The 13,268-nt window shown below is 42.8% G+C and overlaps 1 protein-coding gene across 1 annotated transcript in view; it reads right to left on the bottom strand.

The window, feature by feature from the left end:
* LOC138164867 (leucine-rich repeat-containing protein 40-like) overlaps positions 1-13,268 on the bottom strand; it is a 51,853-nt gene that overhangs the window by 14,890 nt on the left and 23,695 nt on the right. The window contains exon 10 of the mRNA XM_069092795.1: positions 5-113. Coding sequence (XP_068948896.1) covers positions 5-113 — 109 coding nt within the window. The remainder of the gene's footprint in view (positions 1-4; positions 114-13,268) is intronic.

The following is a 13,268-nucleotide window of genomic DNA, read 5'->3' as shown; positions in this document are numbered from 1 at the left end:
TTACCTGTAGTCTAACAGCTTCAATGTTGTGATGGTGTGTGTGTTGACTCTGGCCTGACTTGGCAGAGTCATGGCTGTGTCAGTGGGCAGGTCATTTTGGTTTCCTGTATCACCTGGGAAGAAAAAATGTTAGAGAGGCACACAAATCAATTAACTAAACAGCTTAAACACATTACTACTGACATATAAAACATATAGTCACACCCCTGCAAATATCTTTCTATTTACATGCTTCCTCAGAATGCCTCAGAAACACCTGAAAATGGAATCCAATATGCTGGCACCAAAAGCAGCTAAAAGGAAACATGGCTCCAACACCCTACAATGATGTTCTTTTAGAAGATCCATGAGAAAAATCTATAAGGAATAATCGATTTCCTAGGAGAAGTAATGGTAACCAGGCCTCCCTCATAAACAAAATACCCTGGTATGTTTTGAAGAAACTACCGACCAAAGATACGTTGTTCCCTTACACAGTCCTGGTGACTGAGCTTAGCTGTTGGCACTGAATGCAAATGCACGTTACCTCTGCCCAGTGACCGACAGAGACGACTGGGGGACATGAATCATGGTGATCTCAATATTCTCCATCAATAAAACTAGGAAACAAAAGTTGGAATTCAGCTGAAGGATGGCTCCCAGACCCTCCTTGGAGAGGGAAATATGGGAGCTGGAAGAGCTGATTATTATATAGTGTGTACAAAGGCAACTAACAGCATTCCACAGCACAGTCAGTGTTCAAAACAAGTCCTTCCAAAAAACACCATCCCAAGGATCCATGGTAGAGAAAAAAGAATTTGAAATGTTTTTTAAGAGACTAAGAAACTTCCAAAAAGTAGCTGAACATACCCTAGGATCTGAGGTGATTTCAGTGCAGAGGTGGACATGAGAGAGGGCAGGCAGCAAAAAGGATGGTGGAAGAGATGACTCAGTGAGAAAGGAGGGAGTCTAAAGGCCCAGAAGACACAGAAACTGTCCACAAGTACTTTGAGAAGACTGGAAATACTGCCCTCTAATGTTTTTAACTAAGCCTGTTTATGGAAAAGGACCCCCTTCGATGCAGTGAGCACCTTCTCTGCAAGTGACAGGCTTGGGGCTGCCTGGGATACCGAGAGTGACTTGATCAGGGTGGTACCAGAACCTGGGTTTTCCTAGTTTTCTACCCATTTTCTCTACGACCACTGGTTATAAGCAGAAAGGAAACAAACAGCCTCTATCTCGGCATTAACGTTGCATCTGTCAGTGGGGTCCAGAGAGCGGACAGAGGACAGGAGTGGCATTTGGACACACATAGTTTAAATGTCTGGGGAATCCTTACATCTGTCTGGGGAACCAAAGGTCACTGGGGGTTCCAGCGCTTTTATGAATTTTGCTAAGAATATGCAATTTTTTTTTTTTAAAGCACTTGGGGTTAAGTAACTTGCTCAAGGTTACACGGCCAGTTATTTATTTCTGGATGTGGTGCTGAGTATCTGAGCCCGGATTTGATCCAGGTCATCCCGACACTGGAGCCGGTGCTCTTACTCGCTGAGACACCTGGCCGCCCCTAGAATATGCAATTGTTTAAGCTCTTTAACTCTACAAAGAACCCACAGCGACTTGGAGAAAATAGAACTGGCCCTGAGCCACAACTAAGAACGTAACTCTTGATCTGCAGCACTGTAGACCAAAACGAACACAGATGCCTGAGGTTAGCCAAGCTCTCCACCTTCCGGCAAGAGAATGAGGATGCGACCACGAGGAAGGCAGCAGCCGGTGAAAAGCCCATGGACAGGGCTGGGTGTGCTTTAGGACATTGATTTCTGCCCTTTCCTCACTGGCCAAACTCTGCCCTCCAGAACTACAAATGCTAGCTACTTGTCAAAACTCTTCCCTTCTAAGGTCCCTGTCACACTTTAGTAGTTCTGCTCAGTAACACCAACAAAGCATTCCTCCTCAGCTGGCAGGATCTGACTCCAACTGACTCTCTCCTTAATCTATTTCCCAAAGCCCACAAATCAAGTCAAGAAAAAAACAAACAAAAACCTGACTTGCACATCTCGTGAGGCCTGCCAGGCAGGGGTGCATCCCTCAGGATTTCTTCTGTACTTTCCTACAAGCAGTCAAAGACGACTGATTAGATTCATGGATTGTGGCCCCAGAAGGGAGAGCAGGGCCCACTCAGGGCCTGAGGGGCCTCTGTGGTTTTGTGGTTATCTCCTCCATTCTGGATTGTACTCAGTGGTGCTCTGTCAAGCCTGCACTTGGGAGTCCAGTCTCTACTCCAGCCAGCATCTTTCCTCAGTCTTAACCCCTAGCAATGATCACATTCACAGGCTCTAAACCCTAAGGGGGCAGGGGTTTGGAGGAAAAAACTGCCAAGGGGAAACACTGAGAAGCCTCTTCAGGAGGACCTATTTCCCGTCTTTATTTCATTGTTTCTAGCAACTGCCCATTTCCTCCTGTAATGTATTAGACAGCTCTGTACTTCCTCCCCAGCCACCTCCCTTTGGGAAATCCCAAATACGGGGATGCCCCTCAGTCTACCAAGAGGGATGAAAGGAACCATCCTAATCACTGCCAAGGAGTTACTCCCAAAGCTGATGTCTTCCAGGGCAGCAGCCACAGAAGGCTGAGGACACCAGGCTAAATATAGGCAGGTATGGGAATGGGGAAAGCAAGAAGCAGCTAGCCACTGAGGTGAGCGCACACTTCTGTTACTTGTCCTGTAAAAACCAGCTTGTGAAGACGTGTTACAGTTTTCTTCTTGTGTCTGCTATGTTTACAGCACTGCACTGTTCAGTTAATCTTCTGCTGATCTGATGTAGTAGGGGGGACCTGAGTCTAGGTTAACCTCTTACTCTGCCTTTGTTATCATCAGAGAAACACACCCCCTTGTCAAGGGCTAGGGCAAAGCCTGGAAACCTGACAAGATTTCTTGAGCTTGAAAGCAAGAAAAGAGGCAGAAAAAGTCACCTGACCCTTCTTAAGAAGGGCACAAAGGTTAGTTAGGAGAAATACTAGCTGCCAGATGAAGGAATTGAAAGCCAGAGGCAATATTCAGGTCAAAAGTAAAAGGATCACAGCATGAGCGAAAAAGCTGAAAAGATGTGGTCTGAGTGAGGCTGCAAGTTATGTAACTGGATGAAACAGAACCCTCTAAATCCCAGGGTCCCAAACAAATTCAGCATGGCCACCTTTGTGTTAAGGGCTACAGACACAGAAAACAACAACCATTAAAAAAAGGAAAACAGTCCCTGTTTTTAAGGAATTTGTATTTTAATGGAGAAAAAAACATGAACTGGAAACAGACACACCTAAGACACATCTAAAGTGGATGGAAGGCAGAGGGTGAACGTCTTGACGGAAACCTGAGACTGTAAGAGGCAAAGTTCAGGAAGGAGAAGATTCTAGGAATAGGGAGTCACAATAAAGGCACTGAGATAAAAGATGAAGGGTTGGGGCAGCTATGGTGGCACAGTGAGTAAAGCATCGGCCCGGAATCAGGAGGACCTGAGTTCGGTTCTGGCCTCAGACACTTAACACCCACCAAAAAAACCAAAAAACTAGCCGTGTAACCTTGGGCAAGTTACTTAACCCCAATTGCCCTCCAAAAGGCAAAACAAAAAAAAAAAAAAGATGAAGGATTGGGTTGTGGTTGTATGTGTGCGTGTATAAGGAACAGCAAGAAGGCCAGTAGGACTGGACCATAAAAGTATGGAGAGGACTGATCTGCAAGAATACTGAAATGGTAGAAAAAGCCACATTGTGCAGAGTTTTAAAATACCATAAATTCTTTATAGGGTAGCAGGGAGCCAAGGAAGTGACATTGTAGCTATGTGGTGCAGTGGATAGAATGCCAGGCCTGGAATCAGAAACACCCAAGTTCAAATCCAGCCTCAGAGACACATACTAACTAGCTGTGTGACCATGTCTGCCTCGGTCTCATCATCTGTAAAACAGGGATCATAATACCATCTTCCTAGAAGGGTTGCTGGGAGGATTAACTGAGATGAGAACTGCAAAGCACTTAGCACGGCGCCTTGCACACAGTAAGCATTATGTAAATGTTGTTGCTGTTATCATAGGGCATATAGGGAGAATGTAGTCAGACGGACCCATTAGGAAAATCACGCTGGTAGCTGGGTAGACAATATTGAGCATGAGGAGATATTTGAGACAGGCAGTTAGAAGGTCATGGCAGGACTCCGGGTACAAAGTGATGAGAGACTGAGCGAGCACAGGAGATGCATGAGAGATGGTACAGAGAGAGCAACAAGACTTAAGAAATGAATGGACATGGGGGGTGAGCAGTCAAAGATGACCTGGAAGCAGCACGCCTGGGAGCCTGCGAACAAGGGTGTGTTTCTGAGTAAAACAAAAGAGTTTAGAATAAAAAAGGATGGGGGTGAAGGGAAGACACTTAGGTCAGTCTCGGGCCCATGAAGCCCGAGACATCCTTGGGACATTCAGTGCAGGATGTTCAAAGGGAAGTGAATGAGCTCGAGGGAGAGATTCGGGCTGGCTATGAAGGCCAGAATCCTCAATATATAGATAATAATTGAATCCATGGGAGCTGGTGAGATCACCAAGTGAAGACAGTGAAATTTAAATAAGAGGGATCAGGGGGGTGGAGTCAAGATGGCAGAGTAGAAACAGGACTTCCGTGGGTCTCCAGCTCCCACTTTCTCCAATTCATATAAAAGGTGACTCTGAACAAACTTTGGAGCTACAGAACCCACAAAATGACACAGAGAAGCTAACCTCCTACTGAGGACAGCCCGGCAGGCCAGCAGGAAGTGGCCAGAGCAGCACTCTGGGAGCCCAGCCCAGCACCCCTGGAGCTGGAGGTTTTAGCCTCAGGGTGGGCTTGAGGAGCCCCGGGCTGGAGGGACTTCAGATCACCAGTAGCTGTGGTGGTTTCTAGAATTTTCAACCCATAGATGCTAAGGACAAAGTTGAGAGGTCAGTGCAGTGAGGACTTTGGGATCCAGTAATTTGGGAGTGCCAGTGGCCTTTGCCCCCAGGCAGAGAAGATGCCGCCACATAGCAGCTTCCGCTCCTGGCCTGCAGATTGTAGGGGGACCAAACAACCAGTCTGAGGGGTCATCGCTCTTGCTTTAACCTGCTTGGATCTGGATTGCGGTCTAGGGTGTAGGTCCTGGGGTGTGTGACCAGCTTGCCAGAGCATGTGGAGGCTTCAGAGAGGGCACCCAATTAATACTTTTGGCAGCTGAGAAAACCCCAGCATTTGGGACGAAGCTCCCCTGTCTGGTGGCAGAGTCCTACTGTGGCAAAACGCCCAAAAGTCTAGTAATTGAGTGGCAACATGAGCAGGCAGAGGAAACAAAGCAAACAGAGCAATCCAACTTTACACTCCTATTTTGGTGACAAAAAGGAACAAACCATGGAACAGGAGGAAGACAGTGAAGTCAGAACTCCTGCACCAAAAGCTTCAAAGGAAAATACAAGCTGGTTACAGGCCATAGAAGACCTTAAGAAGCAGATAAGAGAAGTGGAGGAAAAACTGGGAAGAGAAATGAGGATGATGCAAGACAATTATGAAATGAGAGTCAACAACCTGACTAAAGAGAATAACACCTTAAAAAACAGACTGACTCAAAAGGCAAAAGAGGCTCAAAAAGCCAATGAGGAGAAAAATGCCTTAAAAAGCCGAATTTGTCAGATGGAAAAAAGAATCTCAAAAGCTCACTGAAGATAATCATTCCTTCAGAATTAGATTGGAGCAAATGGAAGCTAATGACTTTATGAGAAATCAAGATACAATTAAACAGATCCAAACAAATGAAAAAATAGAAGGCAGTGCGAAATATCTCATAGCGAAAATCACTGACCTGGAAACTAGATCCAGGAGAGATATTTTAAAATTATTGGACTACCTGAAAGCCATGATCAAAAAAAGAACCTAGAAATCATCCTTCAAGAAATTCTCAAGGACACCTGCCCTGATGTTTTAGAACCAGAGGGCAAAATAGAGGTCGAAAGAGTCCACTAATCACCTCCTGAAAAAGATCCCAAAAAGAAAACTCCTAGAAATATTATAGCCAGGTTCTGGAATTCCTAGATCAAGGAGAAAATATTACAAGCAGCCAGGAAGAAACAAGTTGATTATGGAAACACAATCAGGATAACCCAGGATCTGGCAGCTTCTACACTGAGGGACTGAAGGGCTTGGAATATGATATTCCAGAGGTCAAAGGAGCTGGGATTAAAACCACCAGTCACCTACCCAGCAAAACTGAATATCATGTTCCGAGGGAAAATATGGTCATTCAATGGAATAGAGGACTTTCAAGCATTCTTGATACAAAAATCAGAGTTTAATAGAAAATCTGACATTCAAATACAAGAAGCAAGAGAAGCATGAGAAGGTAAATAAAAAGGGGAAAAGTTGAACTATTTATAATCCTTCATGGAAAAACGATCATTGTAACTTAATGAAACTTTTCTCAGTATGAGAATAGTTGAAGGGAATAGAAATGTGTTTGTATATATATATATATATGCACATACATATATATGTCTATATAGGAGGGTATATGGGTGTATGAATATATATGTGAATGTGTGTATATATGTGTACAAGTATACATAGACAGAGGGCACAGGACCAATTGAATAGGAAGGGATGATACTTGAAGCGTGAAATTAAGAGGTGAGAGGAATATAATGAGGAGATGGGGAGAAACAGAATGGGGTAAATTATCTCATATAGAAGAGGCAAGGGAAAATGGTTACAATGCAGGGGAAGAATAGGAAGGCAAAAGGGAATGGGTCAACCTTATTCTCAATGAATTTGGCTTAGGGAGGGAATGACATACACACTAAATAGGGTATCACCCTCCAGGAGGGTAGGGGGGAAGGGGATGAGAAGGGGGATGATGGAAGGGAGGGGGCAGGCTGGGGGGGAGGGAAGTTGGAAGCACCCACTTTTGAAAAGGGACAGGATCAGAGTAGAGAACAGATCAAGTGGGAGGTGGGATAGGAGGAAGGGAAATATAGTCAGTCTTTTACAATATATCTATTATGGTAATGTTTTGCATAGCTCCACATGTACAACCTACATTGAGCTGCTTATCTTCCCAGTAAGGGTGGGTGACAAGGGAGGAAGGGAATGAATCTGGAATGCAAAGCTTTAAAACCAAATGTTTAAAATATACATATATATATAATTAATATTATTTTACATGTAACTGGGAAATAAGATCTACAGGCACTAGGGCATAGAGATCCACCATGCCCTAGTGGCAAGTCGGAGGGGGTGTGGGAGAAGATATGGGAGAGAGAAGATTGGAAGAGGGAATATTCTGGAGTCGTGGGTAGGGGGAGAAAGCGGGAGAAAATTTGTAATTCAAAATCTTGCGGAAATGAATGATATAAACTAGAAGTTAATAAAGCATTTGATTAAATAAAAAAAGAAAGAAGAGGGCTCAGCTCAAAGTCTTGGAGCACGCACGACACACATAAAAAGCCAGCAAAGGAGAGGAGAGACCTTCCAAGAGAAGGGGGGATGACAAGGGCCAAGCCGCAGAGAGCTCAAAAAGAACAAGAACCAGCAAACAGGCACAAGACCTGGCACTCAGGAGATCCTTAGGCCTGCAGCCCCTAGCCCCCAGGAATTTTTTGGAGTTTAGCTTAGATGAGGTAGAAAGATATGGAATACCAGCTAGTAGAAGAGAGACAGCAGCATCCAGTGAGAACATTACCTGGGGCTCTATTATTGACCATTAACCCCAAGTATTTGAGGGAGGATGATATTATGGAATGAGCTGAGTTTAGAGTCAGATGACCTGAGTTCAAACCCAGAATGTGTCTCTTACTAGCTCCATCACTCTGGACAAAGGATTCCATTTGTCCTGCAGTCCTCAGTTTCCTCATCTATAAAATGAGGGGGCTAGGGGCAGCTAGATGGTGCAGTAAATAGAGCACCAGCCCTGGAGTCAGGAGAACCTGAGTTCAAATCCGGCCTCAGACACTCAACACACTTACTAGCTGTGTGACCTTGGACACGTCACTTAACCCCAATTGTCCTGCTTTCCCCCCTCCAAAATAAAATAAAATAAAATAAGGGGGTTGCATCAGATGATCTCAGAAGTCTCCTAAGGTTTTTCTCCACTTACAGCCCAATCCCTAGATCAGTCAGTCTCTAAAGGAAGTTGTTGAGACAGTCCTAGTCCTGAAGGAAATCTAACACCCAACTGGGAGACCTCCTTCCTGTTTGGAGCAAACAGAATCCAGTCTTCGTGAGTTCTTCGAGGAAATGAGCCCTGTCCTTGGAACTCGATCAGAATTGAGGGTGACCCAGTCCACGAAGGAGAAAACCACCAGGAGAGGTCTGGATGGAGATGGCCAGTCCAGCATGCTGGGAGTGGCCGAGTCTCATGATCAAGGCATGCTCTGAGCAGGGAGAGCTGAAGTCTCCTAGCCTACCTCCTCATTAAACGTCCACCAAACGTCAAGGCTGATCTCCACTTGTCAAGGGTATTTTCTTTTACAAAGGTATTTAAAGCATTTAGTATCCCCACTGGGGGGTCTTTGGTTTTCTGAGAGAAATCACTGACCATCAACTTAATATTAGCTAACTTAATTAAAAAACCGATTATTAATTATTCAGAAACTCTGTCTCTTGGGTTTTTCATTCATCATAACAGGAATCTTAATTCTTCTAAGGCAAGCTTCCTTAACATATTGCTGTTTTGAGTTGAATTTTTTCTAATGGAATAAGTTGCTTTTGATTGTTATGTAATTTTATTTCAGTGGGGAAGTTTCAGATTCATCAAATTAAGAAGCCAAAATCACCTAGTAAATCATAGTTAGGCATACTCACTGGAAGGGATCACTTTAGCTAAGTAACTTGCTTTGACTATCAGTTTAAAGCTGAGGATCATAAGTCAATATAACAAGTTTAAATTATATAAATCAATCAGGAAATTTAAATTATATACATCAGTTAGAATTTAGCTAAATCCTAAACAAAACTACATGCTTCAAAATAATGTTGTAAGCAAGAAAAAAATGAGCAATATCTTATTTCTTTAACTTAGTGACGTTTATCCCTATAATGCAAATATGTATGCAATGAACTAAAGAAGGTTTTTCTGAATACAAAATATTTTTGTAGAATGAGAAAACTAGTTGCATTGATAAGGCTGACAAATAACAGAAGCACAAAATCCAATATCTTTAGAATTAGAATGAACCATAGAGATCACAGGATCAAAAGTTCAACCTTCATCATATGGATGGGAAAAATGTACCAGTTAACAGGAAAAAACTAAATCGGTACAATAAATTAAAATTTGAAATGTTCTATCTATCGAGGAAAAATATGTTCATCTCCATAGATTTTTAGAAATAACTGGAAACCAAATAAATTAATGTTACCAACATGTTTAAAGTATGACAGGTACTCTTGATTCACTGTATGTCAGTGAAGTTCTGTACAGGGAACCAGGAACATAAATTAATCTTTATCAAAATGAATGAGCTTTCTTGAAGATAGCAACATTTCTCTTTGACTGTTCAAAGTACTTTTTGATGAGAAACTTTGGGAGGTTTAGTGTAGATGGAAAAGATGTGGTTTATTTTTGAAGCCCAAGGCAAGTATCTTTTAATTAATCAAAATTTCCAGGATAAATTTAATATGGTTAGCACCTTCACATGTTTAACTTATTTAGGATACTGAAAGCAGACCATAAAAGAAAAATCTTCATTCAATGTGGGGAAGAGTAAAACTTTTGTTTCCACAGAAATTATGTAATACATGACATATGAAATCTAGGGATCCATACATACATAAAGTCTTTTGACCTGCAGCAAATGCAGAAAAATAAATTGACATTATGTCTCACACAGAAGATCCAGCAAAAGCCAGGATACAACTGGTTTTATCTTGTTTTGAGGTTAGAAGTCAGCTAAGTAGAGTAAAAGTTAAATCTTGCTTGGAAGGCGCATACGTAATAAGCTTAAGGATACTAACTTCTCCTCTGAGAGGACTGAATTTTAATGATCACAAAATGCATGTAGCAGGAGGGGAACACGTCAAAGGGAACTGCATAGTAGATGTATCAGAAAACTGTACACCCTGGATTACCCAACCAATAAGAAGACAGGGAAGGGATGTGGGGGTCAGGCATAGGTTTTTAAGGCTTACTTTTGTTTCTGGAGGGTGTGTCTATTTTACAAGACATGAGACAAGAGCCATGAGCCAGTGCTCATTTCTTTTATTCTTCACCCCTCCTGAGCCTGAATGAGTTACTTCTCACACTCAAGAATTATCATAGTTTTCAATTTTCACCAATTCAGTTTTCTAACTTGAACACAATAAAGATGCTAGGACAAGGTGGGAGTAGGGAAACGGTGATCAAAAATCAAGTCTCTAGCAGATTATAGATTATTTTAGTAAAGTTCCACTGTGGCTGATGCTTTAAGTAATCCTAGGGAAAAAAGGGACTGGAGAGCTAAAGACACTAGCAAAGAGATGTCAAAAGGAATTATCACCACTCCTTTGGTGATGCATTAATACACATTTTCACCAAATATGGCTAAAGTAAATCTTTACAAGGGAAACTAAAGTGAAGGACCTCTTCCCAACATAACAGAGGCAACTTCACTTTGGAATATCCAGTATTAAATTACTATGTAAATTTGGAATATATATATAAGTAATCAATAATGTTACTTCATGGAAGTATAAATAACCATACCAAAGGAAAAGGGGCCAAAACTCTGAACTTCCCAAGAGTACAGTCTGTGAACTACCAGGCATGGGCAAAATCCCCATTATTTGAAGATGGTAAAAAAAATGAAAAGAAAATAAGAAATAAGGTGCATCTATAAAGTAAAATTTGAAAAAGTTCTGTCAGTTGATGATGACAGCTAAGAGACATCGGAGTTAGTAGAAATACATGCTGCTGGGGTCTAGGAAGAGAACATTCATATGCACAGAACATCACTTCTTAGGGAGGAGGCACGATCCCACTTCAACGCCTCACATCATGGAGCTAAATGCCATTGTACCTCTTCTTCATGGAAAGTTTTCCACATTTTCTTTTAGGTGATTGCTCTGTGACAATGAACTTCTACTTTTATGATGGAAGTCAGTCAAATATTAAACTTCCCCCTAGCTGCTCTCCTGGATTTCATGAGCTCTAGAAATTCACCATTTTGTAAGATCACATCAACTCTGGCACTCACACTTCTCAGCATCTCTGTTCCTGGGGCCCCCTCCCTCCCTCTGATTGGAGAAGGTAGAAGGTAGACATCTAGAAAGTCCTCCCTGACCCCTCCAGCTGAGGACACCCAGGGAATTCATCTCATCCTGTCCCCCTGGCTGCTGCCCTGGACCTCATCATCTCAGAATCTCGCCATTCCATAAGGTGAATCCACCCCTAACTCCCATCTGTTCAGATCCTTTCCCATCCTGCCTGCATGTGTCGCACCCTTCCCTCCCTCCCTCCCAGCCCCCTGTCCAGTTTATGCGTTGTCTCCCCCATGAGGGCACAGACTGGCTTCAGCCTCTGTTCGTATCCCCAGCACTTAGCGTGGTGTGATACATACTTACTGACAGTGACCACGACCGTATAAAGGAAAACAGCTTTAGATAATTATTGCTGGAATATTTCTATTCATAGAAAAAGAGTGAGGACATAATGAGAAAACAGAATGGAGGAAAAAAGAGAAGAAAGAAACTAATAAAACAGGGAAGACAACATGCAGAGAAAGAAATGAGGTAGGAAAAAAAAACTAAAGGAGTGAGCTGTGGACAACATCTGTTGCTTTTGCCCTTAGATATGAGAAGAAAGGGAGGCTAGGTGGCACAGTGAATAGAATGCCGGCCCTGGAGTCAGGAGGACCTGAGTTCAAATCCAGCCTCAGACACTTGACACAAAAATAAGTAGCCGTGTGACCTTGGGCAAGTCATTTAACTCCAACTGCCCTGCTTTCCCCTCCAAAAAAAAAAAGAGAACAGAATCACAGATTCTCAAAGCCTAAAATGGCCTCAGAGGTAAACCTAGTCCATTTCCCTACCTGAACATAAATCCCACCAAGGATCTACATCTGAGGAACTGAGGATCCCTCAATATTCCCCAAAAATGACCAGCCAGTGTCTGCTGAGAGACCTCCAAGACTGGGACGCTCCCCAGCCCGAGATTCCTTCCACTCTTCGCTAGGTGTAATGAAGCTCCTTGTGACTTCAGCCCACTGTCCTGGTCCTGCCTCGGCCTTCTCAAGTCACATAAAACATAGAAACCTTCTCTACTTGACTCTTCAAATACCTGAAAAACGGCAATCATGCTCCCCCCAATTCTCTTCTTCTACCCAACCCATCCAGTGCCTTCACATGGCATGGTTTTCCAGCCCCTTAACCGCCCTGGTTGCCTTTTGCTTGAAGTAATTCCGCTGGTCAATATTCTCTCTGAAATGGGATGCGAAAAACTGGACACTGCTCTCCAGAAGTATCCAGTCTGGGAAAAGTGAAGGGGAAATACTCCCCAGCTTCGGGTGAATGAGTCTTTTCTGACTGCCTCATGACCCCATTTACTCATAGTGAACTTATAGTCTTTCAAATCCTTGGCATGTCTCTACTTCCAACTGCTGTCTCACTACGTTCCCCCAACCTTACACCTCGGAGCCACTGGTTTGTTGAACCAGGTGCAGGACTTAACATTTGTCTCTATCAAACTCTACCTTCCAGATTGCTGAAATATTACGAGACGACAACTCTGTTATCCAGCGTTTAACTATTTCTACCAGTTTCATATCACTTAGAAATTTGGTGACCATCTCATCAATGTCTTCACTGAAGTGGCTAATAAAAATATTGACCAGAAGAGGGCTACAGAGAGCTGAGATGTGAGAAAAAACCTCCATGGCTAAATGACAGAGTGCATAAAGGGGAGTTAAAAGTATAATACAGCATAAAAGTAGTTTGGGAACCATGCTGTTATGATGGGCTTTACATGTCAAACAAGAGTTTATATCTGACTCTAAAGAGTAAGAAGGGAACCGTGCAATGGAGTGAATAGAGGAATTATGGCATCAGAACTGTGTTTTAGGTAAATCACCGTGGCAGCTTTATAGAAAAGAGATTGGGGACAGTTAAATTTGAGAGAGAGAGATATTAATTAAGAGGCTGTAACAATACTGCTGGTGAAAGGTAATGAGGGCTTGAAATAGTATACAGGTAAGGAGACAAAATGAAGTGATGCTGTGAAGGTAAAACTGACAACATTTCATGCGGGATGAAGAGTGGAAAGTGACTATGT

The sequence above is a fragment of the Petaurus breviceps genome, unplaced genomic scaffold (genome assembly GCF_028583685.1).
Source record: "Petaurus breviceps papuanus isolate PSGF00001 unplaced genomic scaffold, PetGlider_PUasm1.0 207, whole genome shotgun sequence".
Classification (NCBI taxonomy): domain Eukaryota; kingdom Metazoa; phylum Chordata; class Mammalia; order Diprotodontia; family Petauridae; genus Petaurus; species Petaurus breviceps.
Note: the sequence above shows the minus strand (reverse complement) of the source record. Positions and strands in the feature narration are given on the sequence as shown.